At 43.7% G+C, this 25942-nt stretch overlaps 1 protein-coding gene across 1 annotated transcript in view; it reads left to right on the top strand.

Annotated features, from left to right (window-relative positions):
* Positions 1-25942, top strand: part of CLSTN2 (calsyntenin 2) — a 741013-nt gene that overhangs the window by 513805 nt on the left and 201266 nt on the right. Inside the window, exons 3-4 of the mRNA XM_083178042.1 lie at positions 4914-5109; positions 23981-24189. Coding sequence (XP_083034168.1) covers positions 4914-5109; positions 23981-24189 — 405 coding nt within the window. The remainder of the gene's footprint in view (positions 1-4913; positions 5110-23980; positions 24190-25942) is intronic.

The following is a 25942-nucleotide window of genomic DNA, read 5'->3' on the forward strand; positions in this document are numbered from 1 at the left end:
TAGTCATCCAGCTACCTCGGTATACCCTTTTGGCCCAACTACAGTATATTAAAACAATTTTGTGAGCTGTGAAGTGATCAAAACTGACTAGAAATGAGTGGAAACTAATGTTATTGAGGTCAATAACACTTTAGGGGCAAAAACAGGCCCAAATTCTGTTATTTTAGCCATTTTTAGCATTTTTTCATAAAAATCCAGATCCAAAACCAAAACCCACAAGGGTGGTTTTGCCAAAACCAATCCAGATCCAAAACACAAAGGGAGATCCAGATCCAAAACCAAAACCCGAAAAAGTGTCCGCCGCACATCTCTAGCTTTAATAGTACCTTAAAGTAGAAGTCATGTTTGTTATAGTATGCAGTAACACAGAATTTGACGTCAGATAAGAACCGATGTCTGAAGATGCATACAGCTCAGCATAAGTACTTTATTGCATTATTTATTGTTTCACTTGCTTTACAGTACACCTGTATTTTGGAAACAAAATCTACAAGCCTATCTATCTTAAGCTACCTGCCTGCAGTAGGGTTCTGACAGGATGGTTTAATTGGTGGCGTGGACACAGTAAGGGTGGGCGGTGCAAGAGTGTGGACACGAGATTGCATCATTGTAGCCCCCATTCATTGACCATATTACCGATACTGAATAGTGTGGGGGAAGGGGTGTGGCTACAGTGACATGAGTCAGCATGAACGGTGTAATCAGTCTCTATGAACCAAATACTGTCAAGGACTGCAGGGAGATATGGGGAGAGAGGATTTAAGGGATGTGAGGGTTGATGCATGAGGCAGGCTCTGGGAGACTTGCCTGCCCTTCCACAGGGCCAGGAGCACCACACGATTTTTGGTAATCCCCGAGAGGATCCAGGAAAGTAGCCAAGTATGGTCCAATTTGTGAATGCCACTATGACTTCCTTTAGAAGCGTTTGTTTTCTCTGAAGCAGAGACATGTCTAACCAGTTTACCTGGTATACCTTTGACTAGAGCAGAACTACCATTGGTGCAGCAGGAGCAGTGCACCAGGCCCTTGAGGACTAAGGGGCCCAATGCTGCCCTTCTCACCCTCTTCCTTTCACCCACTGCTTTTCCCTGTCACACTCTGCCTCCCCCTGCCTCTCCCTGCCACCCTCTGCCTCTCCTGGCACCCACTGCCGTGTTGCATATTGTGAACTTGGGTTAGCGTGGAGAAGGAGGGCCCAAATTGTAAGGGCAGCCAGCATAAGTGTTGCAACCCTTGTTTGTACAGAAAAATACTAAGTACTATATATGAAAGAAAAACTGAAAGTACGCTATTTGTAGAATTTTTATAAGAAATGTCTTTTAAACATGTTTAATTGAAAAATCGCTGCACACTTAAACAATACAATGTTTAAACAATGGTGAAGCTATTATCTGCTAGAATGTATAGGATAATGCTATCAAGTCTGACAAAAGATAGAAAATAGGCCAAGACGCGCTTAGTACCTTCCTCTGTGTAACAGGTCAAAGAGAGTGCACCTGAAACTACTGTATTGTCATTTTTAGCACATTAAAGAGAGCAGAGATTAGCATTATTATTGTAATATTTATCTAATCCGCGCTGTGAAGATATTAATTATGACTTTTGTTACAGTAATTATAATTAGACTATGTGACGGAGAAACTAATGAGAGCAAGCGATGAGTCCCACTGCCAAACAAGATAGACATTTATCATGTGATGAATCTATTGTTTGTGTTTTACTGAAATAATCAGCATACAAATAAGCATTATAAAAAGGAATGCTACTTAAGGAAAATCACGTTGAATTATGGATATGAGAGACTTAAACTGAGATATTGTTAGAACTATTCAGTTCATAAAACTACAAGATACTTCTATACTTACAGCCGGGCTATATAACTGAAATATGTCGGCAATAATAGAGAAGCCAGATTTACTGTAGCCTATCCAATTACTTAGATACGTTAAATACTCACTGATAATGTTTGTTTTAAATTGTTCTTAGATTAGTATTCTGTATATCTAACATTATACATTGTAGTACTGTATGTTTACATGGAAAAAGCCATCAATAATGTAGGGGATCATTAGTGGATTTAGCAATAGGTACACGTAGACGTTTGCCTGGATGGGGAAAGCGTAAAGAGTCGTTTTCCCGGAGTAGAGTGTATGTTTTCTCTCTGTCATCAGTACAGAAAAATGAGGAGTGAAAAAATTAAACTGATACAGGAAAATGATCATTCAACTGAATGGGGGGAGTTTTATCTACGGAACATGTTTCAGCCGAGATGCGGATGAATTATTAGGGTACTATCAATATATTCTGCTCTGTGACAGGACTGTCAAAGCTATGCCATAATAATATAGAAGGGGAAGATAAGTTGGAATTTCTGCTGCCAGAGGTGGTGTGATTTAACTATGTAAATCTGGTCCTGATATCACTTATTATCCTACAACCCTAATTTCTTCTTAACTTTTAAAATGATAGTTGTGGAACAAGATTGATGTTTGAAAGTCGTGTCATACAAAGTAGCATTGAATACCACAGTCTTTGTGAATTGGGAATGTAAAATAACTAAGCAGCTCTGGTTGTGGGAAAACTCATTTACTATCACTAGCATTTAGTATACAATTGCATTATGATACTTTGGGGGGGTATTCAATCTCCTGCCGTTATTCCTGACGGGGGAAATAGCGGCAGGGCCCTATTCAATGCTGTCTTTCCTGACAGCAATGAACAGGGATCTTTAGAAGCAGTCAGGCCCTTTCTGCTGAGAACGGCTGTGGATCAGGGCCGGTGCCACCACTAGGCAGTGTTAGGCATTTGCCGGCCACTGGGGGGCGGTAGTTGGGAGCAGGGCAGGAGGGAGAGCTGGAGGTCTGGCTTAGCGGGCAGGAGGGAGGGCTCGCTGCGCTGTAGTTCAGTCCCGGTGCATGTTAACTGACATCTTCCTCCACCCGCACCGCGTACAGCCGCTCAGCCGGGCAGCGTCTGAGGGTGAGCCAAGTGCTCAGCGCTGCCCGGCTGAGTGGCTGTGCATGGTGCGGGTGGAGGAAGATGTCAGTCACACTGCTCCAGTTCTCCCTCCCTTCCGCCCGATGAGCTAGACCCGGGTGAGTAATTATATATGCACTGGAGGGAACAGCACGGCGGCCGTATCCATCCCCCCCCAGATCAGCGCGCCCGCCGTATTCCTCCCCACCCCCCCACCCATGGAGCGGGTGAGCGCCGGGGTGCCCCCCCCCCCCGCCTGGGGCGCTCCGGCGCCTTGCACCGGCACTGCTGTGGATTATTGAGTTCCGGCAGCAGCTCGACAATCCACGGCCGTATCTCACGGCCACTCCCCCTTTTCAGCATTCGACATTCGGGACAATGAATCCCGCCTGTCACGTCGGGATCACGTGATTTCGCGTCGAGCCTGCCCGAGAATGGGACAGAGTCACAACTGTCAGTCCAGCCCGACAGTCATGACCCTGGTTTGAATATCCCCCTAAGCTTGTTACATGCAGACCCCCTCTTTATAACATAACCAAGGAAGCAGAGCAGATAAGAGCCTTCTTAAAGATCAGTGCGCTTATTTCCTGAAATACTCTGTGCTACGTCTGATATTAAGGCATTGAAAACTTACTATTAAAAAAAACATTAATAAAGAATAGCAGGGAAACTAATCTTAATAATAATAAAAAGTGCTATATTCTTTTTTTTTTTACGTTACGGGCTACATTTCATTTTTAATTTTTGTAAATGGTGGTAGAGGGCCAGAAAAAGACATTCAAATTTACTAAGATGGGAGTTATATTGCATAAGGGATGTTGCCCATAGCAACTAATCAGATTCTGCTTCTTATTCAGCACCTTCTAGAACCTTCTAGAACAGTGGTGTCAAACTCATGGCCCTCCAGCTGTTGTGGAACTACACATCCCAGTTAGCCCTGCCAGAGTTTTAGCAATCCATTATATAAAATCTGTGGCAGGGCATGCTGGGACGTGTAGTTCCACAACAGCTGGAGGGCCATGAGCTTAACACCACTGTTCTAGAAGATAATAGAGGCTGATTGGTTGCCCATAGCAACATCCCATCTTAGAACTCCCATCTTAGTACATTTACCCCAGGGTGTAAAAGGGCCATCAAGGACAAAGCCTGTATAAACCATCTGTAAGAAACTGGTGCTGTCATGTATTGTTCATTTAGAGCTATGTGTCATATACTGTACATCTCTGATTTATACACAACAATAATGTGTAGCCTTTTGCTTATTGTTTACTAAACCGGGAATGCAGGAGTTTCACTGAAATCTCCTGTTTACCTGTCATTGCTGAAAAAATGTCCCCGGATACCATAGTATGGGGACCTCTGTATTTCCCAATTGGTTTTGGAGAATGCCCTGCTCCTTTCTATTTGGAAGTAGTCCCGTGTTGCGAAGATGGTTTCATTCAGATCCCTCTGCCCCTGTTCAGATCCCTTTGTCAGCTGTCACATTACTTGTGCGCTTGTTCCTTCCTCGATAAACCTCCTTTATGCCCTGCTCCTTCCTATGGGAATAAATCCTGGGTTGCAAATGCCTCTGCGCCTGTTCTGATCCCTTCTTTTGGCTTCTTTGTACTCATGCACAAACTCCAGTTCACGTATATGCAATAGCACCAACGAGTTAGACTTGCCAGTGGTAAGTTTCACTACTACAGAAATAGTATAATAGGGCTCACAGGCACCGCTGATTTTTTAACAGCGACCTCCGCGACTGAATTGCTCTGGTGTTTAGCATCTACTGTTGCTACTTGCAGTGAGTTGGGTACTAAATTACTGTAGCTCTGCCAAAGGGGATTTTTTTAATGAATAGGCCCTGGTGTCTCTTTACAATATGACAATGCAATGAAAATGCATGCAATATATGCTGCACACTGAATGACTCCTCAATGTGTTCTATTTTACAGGAGAAATATGCGCATTTAAAATCCATGGCCAGGACACTCCTTTTGAGGCTGTCGTACTGAACAGAACATCAGGTGAAGGTCGACTCAGAGCTAAAGGAGCAATTGACTGTGAACTACAAAAGGAGTACACCTTCATCATCCAGGCATATGACTGTGGGGCAGGAGCGAGTGGGGCTAATTGGAAGAAATCTCACAAGTAAGTAATTTTACATCATAGCATATATAATCAAAGAGGAAAAGGGAAAAAAATGACAAAAGGAACAGATTCTTCCAAATGTATCCTACATTCTACATAATTGCAATGAGAAGTTCTGAATATAATGATGTCAACCTACTGTACTATGCAGGAGGATTAGGAGATGGTAAAGGCCACGGAATAATTAGAAATATCAGGAAATAATCTCTGAAGAGCTGTTCTGCAAACATTTTCACAGAGAACAATTCTGGTGATCGGAGCAGCGCAGGTATTGTCAAAACGGTGCTACATTGACTATTTTATTTCACACCTCATAAGAGTAAAAAGGGCATTGTTGGGGTAAGTATCAGCCAGTGAATAGCCAAATATCACCTAGCTTATGCCTCTTTTTTATGACCGTGAATCAACATAATGGACCAGCACTCACAAGTTCAAGCAATGGCGTCTCTATAATAGGTACAAGGTTTGTAGTCTGTATTCCAGGGGTCCCGGATATGTCGGCTGCCACCAGAGATTGCCTGTTTGCAGCGTCGGCTCCTGTCACAGGAGTCCTCTCTCTGGTGGGTCCCTAATACTAAGTTTGAATCCGGGATGCCGGACACCAAAAAAGCTGGGAAAAGCCAGTCACCACAGGGAAGCACAGTAGTGAAAACGTGTTAGTGAGTTAATAAGGAAAAAGCAAAATCCAGGAGTTAAAAAGTGTTACGTAATGAAAAATACTAATAAATAAATAGTGCTAATTAATAGAGATGAGCCGGTTCGGATCTCTGGGATCCATCAGATCTGAATATGGTGATCCGAGTCAGGATCTGAGTCGGCTCGGGAGTTCCCGCCTGAATTCCAGACCGAAAACGAGGCAAAACGTCATCTTTGTGCTGTCGGATCTGGATTCTATATAAGACGCACACGCGCCCGCCATCTTCACTCCATTATAGGAAAGGGAAAAGGGTGGTTGGGATCTGTGCTCCGTGCCCCGTGCCCCGTGCCCTGTGCCCTGTGCTGTGATTTATTTAGTAACTGATTTTGTATTTTGTTGTAAACTAGGTGCTGCAGTGCTCAAACGCAGGGGCTGCAGTGCTGCTGACTGTACACCCAGTGTACAGGGTCTGCAGTGTCCATAATACAAGGGGCTGTGTCCAGTGTGTCAGGGTCTGTGTCCAGTGTACAGAGGCTGTGTCCAGTGTACAGGGGCTGTGTCCAGTGTCCAGGGGCTGTGTCCAGTGTCCTGGGGCTGTGTCCAGTGTCCAGGGGCTGTGTCCATTGTCCAGGGACTGTGTCCATTGTCCAGGGACTGTGTCCTGGGTGACGGGCTGTATCCAGTGTCCAGTGTAACGGGCTGTGTCCAGTGTGACGGCATATATCTAGTGTCCAGTGTGACGGACTATATCCAGTGTCCAGTGTGACGGATTATATCCAGTGTCCAGTGTGACGGACTATATGAAGTGATCAAAATTTACTAGAAATTAGCGGAAATTAATGTTGTTGAGCTTAATAATACTTTAGGGGCAAAAACAGGCCCAAAATCTGTTATTTTAGCAATTTTTAGCATTAAAAAAAAAAAAAAATCCAGATCCAAAACCAAAACCCGCAAGGGTGGTTTTGCCAAAACCAATCCAGATCCAAAACACGAAGGGAGATCCAGATCCAAAACCAAAACCCGAAAAAGTGCCCGCCGCTCATCTCTACTAAATAATTGTTACGGTGTGCCACCCAAGGCAACTCAGCCACACCAACCCAAATACATCCCTAAAACTATTATAATGTACATACAGTATGTGTAGGTCTTACCTTCATTGTGCCTTCTGTTCCAATATGCAGTCTGTGGATACCAGGGTCAAAACTGGTTAAAACCATTTAAATCAGGTGGACAGGGTGCTACTCCAAGGTGAAAGAGTCCCAACTTTCAGATGTATTGTGTATAGCGTATATGGGAGGAAGGAATCTTGAAATGCACACCTTAATTACACACATGTACCAATAGGTCCTATCATGCTGGGACATGTAGTTCTACAACAGAGGTGTCAAACTCATGGCCCTCCAGCTGTTGTGGAACTACACACATCCCAGCATGCCCTGCCACAGATTTTATATAATGAATTGCTAAAACTGTGGCAGGGCATGCTGGGACGTGTAGTTCCACAACAGCTGGAGGGCCATGAGTTTGACACACTGTTCTACAAATATAGACATACAGATGTAGCACCTCTCAGCCAGTCCAGGGAATCACCAGATTCCCTAAGCTGGCAATCGCTGGCGATCGCTGGCAGAGAGGCGTTGCATTTGACGGGGACGCACAAGTGTCTCACACGAACACACATCCCCTTCATTTGGTGGCGGATGGCGGAAACCCTGCACGCTTCAGGAAGATGGGCAGATTTGGGGGGGGGGGGGTGCGGTCAGCGGCGGGGAAGTGGTAGCGGGCTCCATCAGAACGGGCTGGCAAACAGTGGCGGATGGTGATAGAAATGCCAGGTACAGCTCTAATGAGAGCTGCTCCATATGTACAGTGCTGATGCACACTCCGCAATATTAAGCTCTGAGATAATTAGAAAAAAGGAAAAGCTATTGCTCAAATAGATAGCATAGCTAAATATTGTGAAATGTGCATTATCACTGTGTTTTTTTTATTTGTAGAACCACAAGTCCCAGCATTGTAGCACCTTTTTATAAATGTGTATAATTAGGGTGTGCATTCCAATATTCCTGCCCCTGGTATTAGATTGCCAACAGATGCACAAAGTGGGCATCTCAGTCCCTGCACATAGACACAGATGTACACAGATGTACACGTGGAAAGCTCCCTTAAATCTATCCTGTATGAACCCTAAGGGCCCCTATACACTAGTAAGATTTCACCCAATCAGAATGGATTGGGTAATCGGCCCAAATCGGCAGAAAGTGTCGGGATTTCGGCCGTCAGGATTGTGAATGCCGGGATTCAGACTGCCAGGATTCCAACTGCATCCCTTTGTAATATGCAGAATATTTTCTAGAAAATGTGACCAAAGCAATATTATATGAAATGATTGTGCTAAACTCTGCTTCCGCTTGAAATTGGTAGAATGAAGATTATTCACGGTAAACTAAATTTAAAACCTATCAGCATGCATCAGTAAACTAACTTATAACTGTAGATCCACTGATGTCGGTGTACAACTCTGTGAACTTACTGGTAAATATTAATAGCTACTCTAAAATATACTTTTGCTTTAAGTATTGAAGTATTAACTATTAAATAAATTATCCAAATTTGTTTTTTTCCTGGTGAAGAGATGAAGCGGAAGATGATAATGCACCAGCCAATCAACTCCCAACTGTCATTTTTTAAACATAGCTGATTGACTGATGAGTTATCACCTTCTATTTTATCTCCACTTTATCTCTTCACCAGGCTTAATACATCTGCCCCATTATTACATATAAAGCCACAGCAATGTGTATGAATTAGGGATGTGCAACGGCCATTCGCATTTTGGGTTCTGATTACCTTCAGGTTTTGGGTTCTACTGGATTTTGCCAAAACACCCCCTCAACGTTTTGATTTTTGGGTTTTGGGTTCTGATTTTTTTTTTAAAGCATAAAAAACACTAAAATCACAGAATTGTATTTATTTTTTTTGCTCCTAAGCTATTATTAACCTCAATAGCATTCATCTCCACTCATTTTCAGTTTATTCTGAAAACCTCACACCTCACAATATTGTTTTTTAGGCCAAAAGGTTGCACCAAAGTAGCTGGATAACTATGATAAGCGACACAAGTGGGCGGCACAAACACTAGACTGATACGACACACTTAATAGCACCCCTGGACTAATATGGCACACTTAGCATCACCCCTGGACTGATATGGCACACTAGGCAGCACCCTATGAATTATACGGCACACTTGGCTCACCCCAGGAATTATTTAGCAGACTTGGCTCACCCCTGAACTGATACGGCACACTTAGCATCACCCCTGGACTGATACGGCACACTTAGCATCACCCCTGGACTAATACAGCACACTTGGCAGCACCCCATGAATTATACAGCAGACTTTGCAGCAACCCATGAATTATATGAAACACTTGGCTCACCCCAGGAATAATGCGTCACACATGCGGGCACCCCTGACCTGATACAGCACACTGGACTGATAAGGCACACATGGCGGCAGACATGGAATTATACGGCAGATATGGCGATATTCCTGCAGTAGAAAAAGAAAAACTTTTATTCTTTTAATTTAAAAAAAGTGCAGCGCACCTGGAATAATATACGTTTTAGCAACACCCCATGAATTATACAGCACACTAGGCTCACCCCTGGACTGATGTTACGTTGCCCTGGCCTGGGCCCCTGGGACCATACGGGTTCAAGACGGTGAGAAATAAGGCGTGAGCCCACAGCCGGGACCGCCGGTTAGGACGGCCACAGCGGGTCCTACACTCTCTCTGTTGAGTCCCCGAGGCAGATGGCAAACCCCTGCGGAGCTAGGCTTCACCTGGGGCCGCCGCGTTCGAAGGAGCGAGTTAGGCCCGCTCCGACCCCGATGCAGCCAGGTCTTATGTGGTGACAAGGGGTAAGCGATCGCCACTGGGATACTCAAGAGGGCAAGCTGACTACTGGACCTAACTGGAAACAGACCCCTAACTGTCGGCACCAGGCCAAGACGGGGAGCGCGACCTAGTCGCAGACACCAGCGGATGGAAGGGAGTCCCCAAGCTTACACCAAAGGGACCGTGACTCCCAAAGCAGGGATCTGGATGAACGGTGACACTCCTGCCTAAACAGAACACTAATGACGGACGGGGGGCAAGGGAACAATAACCAGAAGACGGGGACAAGAATGCAAAAGAGGATAACCAAAGATGATCCCACGGAGGGGCCAAGCCACGGAGGGCCAGGGAACAAAAAGGGAATAGACCAGGGCTCCACTGGAGCACTTACGTGACCCACAGGAGATGGAAACAGTGGGTCCACTGCAGGCTCACAGGCTGAGGATGGAGTTCAGCAGAGGAGTCCAGGGAATTCCAGGGACAAACGGATCCACGAGCAGACACTGACTGACAGGCTGGGAAACCAGGATGGCTGCAGCGAAGAACCACTGCCAAGGATACTGGGACTGAGAACCCAGGGGACCGGAGAGCAAAGCTGGCAGCATGAAATGCATAAAGCTATAACCGGCGTCTGTGCCCAGCAGACGCCGGCTATTTATTTAAACTTCGCGCCGCCTGACTGACGTCAGGCGAGCGCGTCTCTGGCCGCCGGGCGGAAGCTCGGGGACGTTGCTTAGCAACGCCCCGACGCTTAGCCTCAGAGTGAGGCTTGGGACGCTGCCTGGCAACGTCCCCCGCCGCGTCAGATGACGCTGCGTCCGCAGCATCAGATGACGCTGCACTCGCCGTCCGTCCGGGTGCAGGGATACCCGGACGGCGGCGTGCAACACTGATACAGCACACTTAACAGAACTTGCAGTAAAAATAAAAAAAAAAAATCACTTTTTTCCTTTTAAATAAAAAAAAAAGGGCAACTCCCCTGGTCTAATACATGGGGGCACACCCGGAATTATATGGCACAGATGTGAGCAACCCTTGATCTCATACGGGACACATGTGGGCACCCCTGGACTGATACGGGACACACGGGGCACCTATGTAATTATACAGCACACATGTGGGCACCCCTGGACTGACACGGGACACATGGGGGCACCCATGGTATTATACAGCACACAAGCGGGCACCCCATGATTGATACGGGACACATGGGGGCACCCATGGACTGATATGGGACACATGCGGGCACCCGTGGACTGATAAGGAACACATGTGGGCACCCCTGGACAGATAAAACACACATGTGGTCCCCCCTGGACTGATACAGCACACATGCAGGAACCCTGGACTTATCCTTATACACTTTCAGCAGTAATTAAAAAAAACAAAGATATTTTATTTTTGCTCTACATTTTTTATTTTATTAAAATAATGCAGCCCACTCTGTAGCAGTCCCTTCTATGCATAAATCACCCCCCTCGGCTGCCTCCCACCCAGGGCCGGTGCAAGCCCCCCGCCCGCCCCAGGCAAAAGCTCCCTCGCACCGCCCGCCGCCTGCAGGGGGGGGGTTTGCGGACGGTAATGCTGTACGGGGGGGGGGGGGGCGATGCGGTGATGCGGCACGGGGGGGGGGTGCGGGCTTTACTGCCGCGCTGAAATCCCCCCAGCAGAGAGCGGGCGGTGCGGGGGGGGGGGGGGGGGCAGCGTTGATTAACGTGAGGGAAGGGGGTCGAGCAGAGGGAGGATTACAGACTCACCTGCTCCCCACTCCCTGCTTTCTGGTACCTCTCTATGGTACCTCGGCGGCTCAGTACCGCCCTCCAGTGGCCGGCGCCCTAGGCAAATGCCTAGTCCTGCCTAGTGGTGGCGCCGGCCCTGCTCCCACCACCCTGCAGGATTCCCTCCCCTCACACATCCATGCTGTCTGAAATGACAAGCCTGTTTGAAAATGGTGCTGAGCGGCGGGAAGTATATATCTTGTGGTCTCGTGAGAATCCGACAGCGGGAAAATGACGTTCGGCCTCGTTTTGGACTCGTAAAATGGCGGGGACCCATCGAACTCCTCGGATCCGGCCTCGGATAAGGTAATTTTGTGGGGGTTCGGATCTGTAGGATCCAAACCCACACATCCCTAGTATAAATGTTTCAAGGTGAAAAGTGAGACCTTTAAAACGGAGTGTGCGTGCTCCGAAACATTGGTTCTTTAGCATTTGTATATGCTTTGAAATATATCTTTCTCACAAGACCTCTGAGTGCCACAGCTTGTTCTTCATCAAAATTATCCATTCATCCTAAGGGCACCTGGGCAACTGATGGGAGAGTGCAAGGCCGCAACGCAGACTATATATATAATATATATATATATATAAAATATGAATATAAAATAAAAAAATTGTGTTTAAAGGAATGTATATATATATATATATATATATAGCGTGGAAAAAATGGCGAAATGGCGGCACTTGGAGACTTGCAGTAAAAAAACAACTCTTCTTTATAAGTACATGGTGCAAAACATACCTCCTGATGAAGGGGATTGCATCCCCGAAACTTGGAAATATGTGTTACTTTCGTTAATACAGTAACTTTTTTTGCACAAGACTCTGAGTGCCGCCTACTTTGTTGTGTACTTCTGTATGGCTGCCAGCCCCGAGGAAGGCACCGGAGCACAGCAACCCTTCGGGGGACCCAGGAGTGCCGGGGCTAGAGGAGAGTGTATATATATATATATATATATATATATATATATATATATATATTTATATATATTATATATTTATATATTTATATATACTGTACTGGTAGGTTAATTGGCACCCAACAAAAATTAACCCTAGTGTATACAGTATGTACATGAGCCGAAGAGATTGGCCAATTATTTCTACTGCATGTTTCTACTTGTTCCCATCTATGGAGATAGTAGTAAATCAATTTATGAAATGTTAAAAAGTCGAACTTCAGAAGAGATGCCACTAGTTACCTTAAAGTATGCAAAATTATATTATCATCTATATATATATATATGTCTACTGTACGTGCGACTCCAAAACACTGCCATCTGTTGGCAGCGAGTGAAACAACATCTACTAGCTTTGAAAGCATTTTCTTGAAGCGGGCTTACACTGCCATCTGTTGGCAGCAAGGGAAATTACATATGTTTAACCAGATGAAGGTTTTTAGTGTTTGGATTTTAGGTTTGTGCACCGGTCCAGCTGCGTCACATGCATGCGGCTAGTAACACATACTGGCCCCTGAGATTTTCTATGTCACCGTACACAATTTTCCTGCACATTGATGACATCTTGTGTTACCTGACTGGCAGTCCAATAATAAATGCAGTCGCCATTAATGAGAAAAAACTGTCTGACATTGGTAATCTCACGGCTCAACCCATTTTTTCCTGGTACCTGAATTGATAGAAAGTTTTTTTGAGGGATGGTTAATTTTGTGCCAATTAAGACAAATCTGGTGAAAAGTTAATTTGCAGTGTAATGATTTCTGAGAAACAGACTGGGCAATTTTCTACTCAAAGGCCAATTGATTAAGTAATTTTGGAGAAAAAAAAACTTTTGTAAGAAAACTTATTTATTGAAATAAAATCCAAATAACATCAAAAATATAGATTAGTATTAAGTATAACAGTGTATCTGCAGTATTACTCAGTAGTAAATGTACGGTAACTATTTATGAGCTGCATAATTTTCAAAACGTTTTGGATGCAAACTCACATTGCACATTTTGTAAGAAAATGGAGTCTTGCGATGACAAACTGCAATGTTTAGGCTTATTATCTGGAATTCTAACAATGACCGAGGATCACCATCAATGATTGCTATCGATGGTGATAGTACAAACGGCTATCGATGGCAGCATACTATGTAATGGGGGACCATTGATGGTTTTCACTATCGATGGACATCTGTTTTCTTTGAATTGGGCTTCATGATTGTCAGGGGCGGATCTATGCTTTGTGTCCCCGCGCCTTCAGAAAAAAAAATATATTCTGTCATGTTGTGCCATCGATGGAGGGGAACCAACTGGCACTCCTGGCACTCAATGGCAAAACGATTCTACATCGACCATAAACCATGGTGGATGGCCGTCCCTACCAATGACCTGTTGTACACTTATACTTGGCCTTTCACCTTATTTCAACCTCCCTATCAACTGGTAGATTTGTCAATAAAAGTGCATGAGTGACTCCATCTCTAAATTCCAGCTGTGATCAGGGCTATTTTTTAATTTTTTTGCTGCCAAAACATGTAGTTTCCAAGCATTTACCATCATGTTTGACACAGTATAGCTGAACAGTGGCCACCACCACTTCTTCAAGCTAATTTGGTAATTTTTTGAAGCATTATCATGAAGGTCTACGCCTTCCATGTTGGTATAATAATCCTTGATCAGCAGTGGAAAATTGATGCTGACATGTGATCATAATGTTATATTGCGTAGAAGCATCTCCATACAATAAGGACTGGTACAAGTAGCCGACTGCAGAGCACAGACACCAGGCCTCGAATACAAATCTGGTAGGCTTCACTCAAATGAAGATTTTACATGATAGATGATAAAATGTTCACAAAGCTGCCGCTGGAGCTCCTCTGGACACCACCACTGGACCCCTAGTAGGCTTGGACAATAAATATTTTGCTATAGTGCATCACTGTCCCTGCCTTCACTATCCCTGCATCCCCACCGCCTCTGTTCCTGCATCCGTGCTGTCTGTCCCTGCATCCCCGCCATCCCTGTCCCACCATCTCTGTGTAAACTGTGAAAAGCAGCAGCAGGAAGCAGAAGAGCAGGGACACAAGCCTGCGGGCTGCTGCTGCTGAAAGCTAAGCCCAGCAATCACCTACAGTATCTGCTCCCAGGAGCATTCAGATGTGCAAAATGTGCTGGGGGAAGAGTCAGACTCTCATAGGAGTTGGATCTGCGAAGGCTACTAAAATACTTAAATTTACATCATCACAATAACAGTAAAGGGGCGCCCTCTAGTGGCCAGCACCCCAGGCAGCTTCCTAAAGCTGGTTAGTGGTAACGCCGGCCCTGCTCAGCAGTTAATCCTCATAGGTTGGTGTGCTTTGTCATGCAAGCGAACAAGTTAATTTAGTACGTAACTTTATACACATAAGCTAAATGCACAAAGCGGGTCTTTTCGAGGCATAGAAATAATACTTTCTTCAACTTCTCTAAATCTGCAGAACTTCAGATTTGTGAATAAGAGATGTGGACGTGTTTTTCTGTAATGTGGAAAGTGGATGCTGGGATCCGACCGGCCAACATCAATAGTCTTTATCATTTATGCTACAAGGAATTTAAATCACAACTGTGCATTTCTATTCATTTCCAGAAACTTACAGGAATTTTTAAAAGACTTAGCACTGAATAAAATATCATTCAACAAATATTAAACCCAAGGAACAGAAAATAATGTTTTAAGAAGCAATTGAATTTCATATTCACTCTCCTACAATGCAAGTGTACATATTCTCCTCTCTAGTCTCCCATTCCCCATTATTGTACGGCACTATGCTGCTTCTTGCCATTCTCATTTATGTAATTGCTAGGCAGCCTGATTTAGACTCTGCATTTCTCATCTCTCATGCTTTTGTCCCTTCGTCATGGGCTTCTGTCCCTTCTGAGAGTGGAGGAAAATTACTTTTGCCCATGCTGATTAAAGTAAGCCAACATTGTGCTTGTGTTATTAAACCTAATCCTGTGCATTGTCTCGCCAACAGCAATGCCTTCTGGATGACTTTCCAACGACAAGCTTAGCTACAGCATATACTTTATGCATTTGTAAAGTGTGAATGTCCTATTAATTTACACATACTGTATATATATATATATATATATATATATACACATACATACTGTATATATATATATATATATATATATATATATATATATATATATATAGAAAGAAGAAAGGACTGGCACTCCTGGGATTTGTGAAAAATTCTTGTATTTCAAAAGAGTATAACAACCAATGTTTCGGGGCAGAACACCTACACCTTGACAAAGGGGCTTCTGCCCCGAAACGTTGGTTGTTATACTCTTTTGAAATACAAGAATTTTTCACAAATCCCAGGAGTGCCAGTCCTTTCTTCTTTCTATTGTCCAATCCATTTGAACGGGCACCCGGGTGGCTGACCAGGAGGGGTGAGTGCCGGGCCGCAACCCAGATATATATATATATATATATTTATATATATACAGCACTTACCCATCCTCCGTTTGGTAGGAAAGGACCAGACAGCACTCAATTTAGGTGAAGAAAAAGTTTTGTATTCAAAGTTGGTACAGCATTTTCAATGTAGACAACAGGGCTGACCTGACAGCCGTTTCAACTGGAACTCAGTCCAGTTTTCCTCAGTGGTGACACAGAATAAATACTAGCATGTTTAAATAGCAAGTACAAAACAGGCGCCAATCCCGCCTTGAGCCTCGGCTCCAGGAGCTGTCATTCAGGACCACGGGTGGTGTGCAGAGGCTTGCGTCTGGTAACCTGGTTACCGGGGCGGTGTGTGGGCACCTCATCAGGGAACCCCTGTGACGTCTGATGAGGTGCTGCTCCAGACTGATAGATTCTGTCCAGATAACAACATGCATCCGTTACGTCACTAATGAATGTTACACAATCAGGTCTATTGTACTGGACCATTAAAGATAAAGCATTCGCTGTGTCTGATGTGCAATTAAAAGGTTGTGATTACAGGCGAGGCCTCCAGAGAGGGCACTAACACCTGACAGATGTGCGATGTAGAGAAATTATGTGCCAACCTGCTTTTGAGACAGGCTGTTTTAAACAAATTGTTGGAGAGAGTGGATACTAGGTTAGGACAATATTAATGACTGGTCACCGGACTTGTAGCGATTAAGGTATTAGTGCACTCAGGTACTGTGTGTGATGGGTCTACAAAAAGCATCCCATTTTCCAGTCCTCATTAAGTCCTTGTGGGCCAGAGTCTTAAGACAAAATATCCATTGTAATTCACTTTGAAGAAGACGCTGGTCACGGTCTCCACCACGTCTTAGAGGTGGAATATGATCAATCAGATGGCATTTCAGTTGCCCAACGTTGTGTTTGTACTCCAGATTGTGTCTTGCTACCGGTAGATGTTTGAGATCTAGGTGATCCTTGCTGGGAATGAAACACTTCTTGATTGAAGATCTATGTTGACTGACTCTTTCTTTAATCATTCTTGTGGTTTTTCCCACATAAAGAAGGTTGCAAGGACAGGTCAGTGCATAAATAACGTATCTACTATTGCAGTCCAACCTATGGCATATGGTAAATGTTGCGCCATCAGCAGGATTTTTGAATTCGTTGCCAGTTACAAGGAATTGGCAGTTGCTGCAACCAGAAAATTTATATACCCCATGCTTTCGTATCAGCCAGTTGGTTTTGGTTGAGCTGTTGTTATTGATATCAGTCACCACTAGCATATCCTTGAGATTGGGGCCTCTTCTGTATGTGAACCTTGGTGGTGTTTTGAGAACAGCTTCCAATGTAGGATCAGTGGCTATCAGGTGCCAGTGTTCTAAGACATTTGATTTGATGTGTCTGGACGCCACTGTGAAGGTACTGCAGAAATTGAGTCTTCCTTCCTCATGCTTGGGATCACCTGTTTTTTTTTTTTTTTTAGCAAATCCTCTCTTTTTAAGTTAAGGACCCTTTGTAGCGCATTTTCAACTTCAGTTTTCTTTATATATATATATATATATATATATATATATATATATATATAATATATATAATGCTGGAAGAACAGCTGGCACTCTCTCGGTCTTTTGAATAAATGAGCCCCACACAGGGGATAGAACTGACGTTTCGGGATTTGACTCCCTTTATCAAGATAATTGACCCATGAAAACGGGTCAATTATCAGGGATTTTTTTCTCCCACCAAAGTCATTCACTTTGCACTAGGACAAGCTCATATTCTTTTTACTATGCTAAAGTATAATAATGAACCATTCTAAGACATCCTGACATAATTTTAACTAGATCTGAGTTTCTTCATATGTTTCATTATTTTCACCTAAAAAGTGAAACTTTAGGCCTCTTGCCCGAACAGAAGATTTTGACTCAGAACGAAATGCTTTTGCACGTTTCTTATTCAGGTCAAGTCACAACTTTTCCACACTAGCCTTTGAAAATCTCAATTTCAATTTTTTCACTCCGCCCTAATCTATATATATATAAAAATTGACGTGTGTATGTGTGTATGTTCTCTATGGACTCCAAAACGGCCTGACCGATGTTGGTGCAATTTTCAGGCAATCTTCAGATTAGCCCAGCGGGTGATCCTGTGAAGTTTGGCAGTGATCAAATCAACATCATTGTTTTTTTTTGGGGGGGGGGGGGGGGGGGCAATTAATTGATCGCACCACAAATGAGATTTCGCTCCCACAAATGCAACTGAATATTGAAGCCGTTGTCAACAACGTATTCCCAAATCTAACAACCAACTACAAAAATCCGGATTGGCCGTGCGAACGTGCAATTTTGGCACCAAAAAATTATGATGTCAACAAGCTCAATGAGCAATTCAATTGAAACTGCCCTGTAAAACAGTCAAGTACAAATCGACACAGAATGGACGAAGAACAAGCCGTCAATTATCCGATTTAATTTTTTAATTGATTGTAACCACCCGGAATGCCACTGCACGTATCAACATTGAAGGTTCGATCACCGGTGATGCTTATTCGCAACTTAAACGCACCAAAGTTGACTATTGGCACTGTACCTATAGATATCTGCTAAAATTTTGTTACATGACCGCCCCCATCCATCCACCAAAAGTCATCTGGATTATAGAAAATTAGTGCTCAACGTGCGAAGCCGGGGTGGGTTGCTAGTATATATATATAATATATATAAGGAAACATTACATCCAGAGGACATAGATGAGGCAGCACTCCTTTAGAAAATACAATAGAACTTTTAATTCATGTGGCAAAAGTTCATAGCCAGAGAGGACTGGGATGCAACTGATAGAATTATAAAGGCATGATAATCAGTGGATATAATCACCAAAGCGTAGCATAATCAGGCAGCAGTCAACGGAGCCGTTTCGGCTTATACAGCCTTCATCCTGGACTGACCCAGTGGTGGGCTGTATAAGCCAAAACGGCTCAGTTGACTGCTGCCTGATTATGCTACGCTTTGGTGATTATATCCACTGATTATCATGCCTTTATAATGCTATCAGTTGCATCCCAGTCCTCTCTGGCTATGAACTTTTGCCACATGAATTAAAAGTTCTATTGTATTTTCTAAAGGAGTGCTGCCTCATCTATGTCCTCTGGATGTAATGTTTCCTTAAAAATTATTTTCAAAAGGATCTGCACCCGTCCAAATTCCAAGTATTAATGAGTGCTATCACCTCAAGTTTCCATATATAATATATATATATATATATATATATATATATATATATATATATATATATATACTTTTGGAATCCGCACACAATTCATTGGGTCATCACAGTTGTGCTCACTCCAAGGCACAAGACCATCAAATAGAGTTTTTTTGAAAGGAGGGCACTCACCAATTCGCAGATAAAATTTTCTTTTTATTCAGTTCATTTAAAATATTGAACTCAAGTAGTTGTCATCAACGTTTCGGTCCGCATTTCAGACCTTCATCAGGACAAACATCAGGGCAACAAGAGATCTTACTCCAACAGAGACCTAATGGGAAATGGTCCCATGGTGAACCTATATACCCATCCAGACAGGAAGTGTCACCCACCAGCCAATAGGATTTCAATCACTCCTACTCCACCTATTTAGGGGTATAAATCTATTTTAGAAACCATCAGGGTATATTCACCTCGTATAGAACAAGGTATTGTTAATCACACCACATAATTTGCAGGTAAAACGGCAGCGGTAAACACCACCGATACCTGATCTGGCGTGCGTTCCATTTCAATGGAACGCACCGCCATCTTGTTTCCGTGAAATATACCCTGATGGTTTCTAAAATAGATTTATACCCCTAAATAGGTGGAGTAGGAGTGATTGAAATCCTATTGGTTGGTGGGTGACACTTCCTGTCTGGATGGGTATATAGGTTCACCATGGGACCATTTCCCATTAGGTCTCTGTTGGAGTAAGATCTCTTGTTGCCCTGATGTTTGTCCTGATGAAGGTCTGAAATGCGGACCGAAACGTTGATGACAACTACTTGAGTTCAATATTTTAAATGAACTGAATAAAATGAAAATTTTATCTGCGAATTGGTGAGTGCCCTCTAGGGATGCCAATCCCGGGACATTTTTTCAATCCCGGGATTCGGGATTGAAAAATGCTCAATCCCTGGATTCCCGGGATCCCGGGATTGGCCTCCCTAATAAAAAAAAAAAACGGCCCCTCCCCCAGATGACAATATAAATTTCTCCTAAAGCTGCCCCCCGCACTGTCTTTTACGGCGGCGGGGGTTGTGGTGACAGGGCAGCAGCAGGACGGCTATCTCCGGCGGGTGGGCGGAAGGCTGGGGTTGGCACATCGGGCGTATGTCCGGCTTTGGGACAGTGTGCTGTGCTGACAGGCAGATCAGCGGCCGGGCTGCACAGCGTGACGTGATGTCCGGGTTCACGCTGCGCAGCCTGGGCGCCGCCATGCTTGTCAGCACAGCACTCAGTCCCTCCCAACTCCCGACAGCAGCACCGGGGGTAAGAAACAGTCAGCCGGGCAGCGTCTGAGCCATATTCTGGTGCTCAGTGCTGCCCGGCTTTAAACCAAAACTAATGGGGTTACTAATCCTGGAATCCCGGGATTGGAAGCTTCAATCCCGGGATTCAAATCCAGGCAATTTTAGGCCAAAATCCCGGGATCCCGCCGATCCCGATCCTGGGATTGGCCTCCCTAGTGCCCTCCTTTCAAAAAAACTCTCTCTCTATATATATATATATATATATATAAACTGCATCCAGCGGCACTCTCCAATGAAGCACTTGCACAATAATTTAATTTGTGCAAGTGCTTCATTGGAGAGTGCCGCTGGATGCAGTTTGTATACACTAGACTCCCCGCACCCCCCCTGACCCTGCTCATCTACCTGAAGCGGAGATGGGCAGGGTACCGCCGCCCAGCTGCCGACTTACTGGGACGTGTGTGTGTGATACGCTCACGCATCCCAGTCTAATGGAGTCCCTCTCCGCCAGCAGGGAGGTTCTGGCAAGCGCTGGCAATGAAAGAAATCTGTATATACACTGTTCAAAAAAATAAAGGGAACACTAACATAACACATCCTAGATCTGAAAGAATGAAATATTGTTATTAAATACTTTTGTTCTTTAAATAGTTGAATGCGCTGACAACAAAACCACACAAAAATGATCAATGGAAATCCAATTTATTAACCCATGGAGGTCTGGATTTGGAGTCGCACTCAAAATTAAAGTGGAAAAACACACTACAGGCTGATACAACTTTGATGTAATGTCCTTAAAACAATTCAAAATGAGGCTCAGTAGTGTGTGTGGCCTCCATATGCCTGTATGACCTCCTTACAACGTCTGGACATGCTCCTGATGAGGTGGCGGATGGTCTCCTGAGGGATCTCCTCCCAGACCTGGTCTAAAGCATCCGCCAACTCCTGAACAGTCTGTGGTGCATTGTGGCGTTGGTGGATGGAGTGAGACATGATGTCCCAGATGTACTTAATTGGATTCAGGACAGGGGAACGGGTGGGCCAGTCCATAGCGTCAATGCCTTCATCTTGCAGGAACTGCTGACACACTCCAGCCACATGTGGTCTAGCATTGTCTTGCATTAGGAGGAACCCAGGCCCAACCGCACCAGCATATGGTCTCACAAGGGGTCTGAGGATCTCATCTTGGTACCTAATGGCAGTCAGGCTGCCTCTGGTGAGCACATGGAGGGCTGTGTGGCCCCTCAAAGAAATGCCACCCCACACCATTACTGACCCACTGCCAAACCAGACATGCTGGAGGATGCTGCAGGCAGCAGAACGTTCTCCTTGGCATCTCCAGACTCTGTTGTGTGCTCATGTGAACCTGCTTTAATCTGTGAAGAGCACAGGGCACCAGTGGGGAATTTGCCAATCTTGGTGTTCTCTGGCAAATGCCAAACGTCCTGCACGGTGTTGGGCTGTAAGCATTACCCCCACCTGTGGATGTCGAGCCATCGTACCACCCTCATGGAGTCTGTTTCTGACAATTTGAGTAGACAAATGCACATTTGTGGCCTGCTGGAGGTCATTTTGCAGGGCTCTGGCAGTGCTCCTCCTGTTCCTCCTTGCAAAAAGGCAGAGGTAGCGGTCCTGCTGCTGGGTTGTTGCCCTCCTACGGCCTCCTCCACATCTCCTGATGTACTGGCCTGTCTTCTGGTAGCACTTCCATGCTCTGGGCACTATGCTGACAGACACAGCAAACCTTCTTGCCACAGCTCGCATTGATGTGCCATCCTGAATGAGCTGCACTACCTGAGCCACTTGTGTGGTTGTAGACGCCGTCTCATGCTACCACTGGAGTGAAAGCACCGCCAGCTTTCAAAAGTGACCAAAACATCAGCCAGAAAGCATAGGAGCTGAGAATTGGTCTGAGGTCACCAGGGGGTGTCTTGCTAATCGCCTATAATTTCCACTTGTTGTCTATTCCATTTGGCCAACAGCATGCGAAATTGATTGTCAGTCTTGCTTCCTACGTGGACAGTTTGATTTCACAGAAGTGTGATCAACTTGGAGTTACAGTACATTGTTTTGTTTAGGTGTTCCCCTTATTTTTTTGAGCAGTGTGTATATATATATATATATATATATATATATATATATATATATGGCTAACTACTCCTCACCTCTCTGAGGTGAAGTACCACCAATGACCACTAGAGGCCACTCAACTGACCAAATTACTTAACAGTACATAGTACTTTTAATACAAATACAGGCCAAATGCATTTCTACCAGCATTTAATAACATTGAAAACGTGACACAACTGGGTGTTTGGCAGCTAACTGGATATGGAAAACATGTCAGTGTTATACAGTATATAGTTAATTCCACTTGCACTTAATTGAAAACATAAACATAATAGAGTGATAATGACATTAATTTATCCCTCTGAGAGTCACGTTTTACAGGGATTCATTTCAACACATTGCAAGAAATAGAGATGAGACCATGGAAGTGTTTGATCTATAAACAGATCAATTAACCAAACGAAGCGTGCATATTTACATGCTACAGCTTGCGATTTGTATTGGGTGACTATAACTTCATGTCTACAACCACATTTCCCGCCTCAGCACAAGGTGTTGATCTCCTATCTCTGGGGAATCTCACAAATTAATTCAACTAAGAATACACACATTGGCCCATAAACAAAGTAGTATGCTCCTTTCAATGTACACATCCTGGGAAAAGAGGAGGGGACTGGGCTGCACATCATATGTGTAAACATAATGATGGGGTAGATGCATAAACCAGCTTTAAGTGCTTATGCTACAATTACCGCTAGTTATTTGGGTGTTAATGTTTTTTTTCATTGAATTAAGAGTGCACTAGGGACAGCCCGCAGCTTAATGCTTGGCGTGGCTGTCCCTTTAAATCCCCCTCCTGTTTATGGCCCGGGCAATGTATGACTGTTATACATCATGCATCCTTGTTCAGCCACTCTGGCCACTTCGCCAGCTCCAGGCTACCATTGTCCTTTTCTCACAGCAGGGACATTGCTAGCCTGGCTACTGGCTCCCGGCAATCATAGCGAGATCTCGTGCATGCCCTTTACAGCCTAGCCAAAAGATAATGTACTGCACCATGGAAGAAGAGATTATTATGGTGAAAAACAATTGCCTACAGACAGGAAAGAGGTGCAAAACCACCAGGTTGGATGGAACCAGATAACCTTTATCTATTGTAGTCTATACAGTATATTGCTACATCCATCCCAGACAATTCTGGGGTTCTTCAGACTCCCAGTACATCCATGTTGGCTTTGGTTCCATTAAAACCCAGTTTTACCTCTTCAGCCATTAAGTGTTGAGAATGACATGTAGACAACGTATCTCAAGTACTTGCTGACATCTCATTTTGGAGCATGCGCGATGCAGAAATATACAAAATATGGATAGATAAACATATACTGTAGGTAGATAGATACATTTGGGGGTCCCATTTCTTGTTTACAGGCTAGGGCCAATTCATCATTGTAAAGGCTGGGAGTGTTGTCCATATAGTGTTAGCATTGTGCTGTGTACACAGTAACATGTTAATGCATATCAAACAAGTTGACTGTGCTTTATAACCTTCATGTGCTGTTTTCTTCATCCTTCTTTTCTCTAGGGCTGTGGTCCACATCCAAGTGAATGATGTCAATGAATTTGCCCCAGTATTTAAAGAAAACACATACAGAGCAACCGTGACTGAGGGCAAAATATATGATAGCATTCTCCAAGTGGAGGCATTGGATGAGGACTGCTCTCCCCAATACAGCCAGATCTGCAATTATGAGATTGTCACAAGTGACGTGCCATTTGCTATTGACAGAAATGGTGAGTGTTTGTAATTAATTTCTGTGTTTGAATTCTAGAGGCAAACTTCCCATCAGACATGTGAGGCCTATATATAATTCCTTATATATCCTGTTATTATGGCTTACAGCGTTAATTTTGTTTGTATAAAGACATTCGGTTTTATATTCAGACATAAAATAATTAAAGAGAACACACCAGGAAACTGAGGACCGTTGTACTACATGTACAGTAGTCATCTGCTAATGGGATCTTCACTTATTCGAGAGGCTCTTGTAAACAAAATACAAAACTGATATGTACATATCATAAGTAGATGTACCAAAGACTCAAGTTCTAAGATAAAAAAAAATGAATTAAAAACTCCAGTGGCAAAAATCAGTTCTGCATTGGGAAATTCAATGTAAATAGTTCTATGTTCAAGTTATCTAGGCTACAGTATGTTGTAACATCATATCTAAAGTCACAACCTGTGGGACAAGAACAAGATTTTCACTATGTATAGAGGATGGCAAATGCAAATTACCAAGGCCCAATCATGCCAGAGAGCTACAGCCACACCTCCGCACATGTGACCTTAGCGCTTTCATCCCGGGTCACAACATTTCTGACTAAACTTACCTACAAATATGTTTGAATTTACACCGCATCAGCATCCGCATATTAGCCTTTAGTATTCATAACAGAAACCACAACTATACTTGTGTATCAATTAGATATTGCTTATGTGGTAGCAAATCACGGGGGGGATTTATCTAAAAAGCAAAAGTTGACGTGTTTCTCATAATAACCAATCAGATTCTAGGGACCATTTGCCTAGCACATTTTCTCAAATGATAGTTAGAAACTGTTTGGTTGTTATGGGGTGGAAAGATAAAAGTGAAACACTTGAAAAATGAAGACTTCTGTCCTGCTGCATTAGACACATACACAGGCTGTGACCACTGATTGCTCACTAGCAGTGCCGGCAATATGAGATACTGAGGAGAAAGTCTCTCAAATGAGAATTGAATTGTCATGAAATGCGGCTGGGGAGCTAAAGATAATACTCTGGCAGGAACCAAATGGAACAAAAAGCTGGAACCCACCTTGTCTTCTAAACAACAGCAGCTTTTGGCGTTCAGTAGTTTGGATATTAGAAGAAGGATGTTATGTTGATGAATATGTTTAGGCTCCATGTCGAAAGCCTTTCTTCCAACCAAATTCTTCCCTGGCTAATGCACTTATCGCAAGCATGCCAGAGCCGTAACCTTTTACAAAATGAAAGAGCTTTTCAGCATTTGCATAATGAATGATTTTGAAAATAGACAGCATCATACGCCCAGAAAATACCATAAAAGGCTGAATCTTCCAAATTAATTGATAATAAACCTATAGACTCTAAACTGTGGAAGGAGACTCGTGAATTTTCTGTAGGTTTACTCAGAATACATTTTTAAAATACAAAACTTATTAAAAACTGAAGTTATCCAGGGCGAGATGAACTAAGCCTGAAAAGTGATCAAATGGAGAGTGATAAACCACCAGCCAATCAACTCCTTCCTGTGATTTTTAAAACACATCCTGTGACATAGTAGTTGGGAGCTGATTGGCTGGTGGTTTATCACTCTCCATTTTATCACTTTTCAAGCTTAGTAGATCTGGCCCCCAGACACAGAGCACATGAAGATTTAATAATAGTTGATCCTGTTTTAATAAGAATTAATATATCTGCTCCCATCTCCAAGCATCAGTCTACAATCGAATGCATTTATTTGTGTGTCGGTTTTCTGTT

Source organism: Crinia signifera, chromosome 3 (assembly GCF_055691185.1).
Source record: "Crinia signifera chromosome 3, ASM5569118v1, whole genome shotgun sequence".
NCBI classification, from domain to species: domain Eukaryota; kingdom Metazoa; phylum Chordata; class Amphibia; order Anura; family Myobatrachidae; genus Crinia; species Crinia signifera.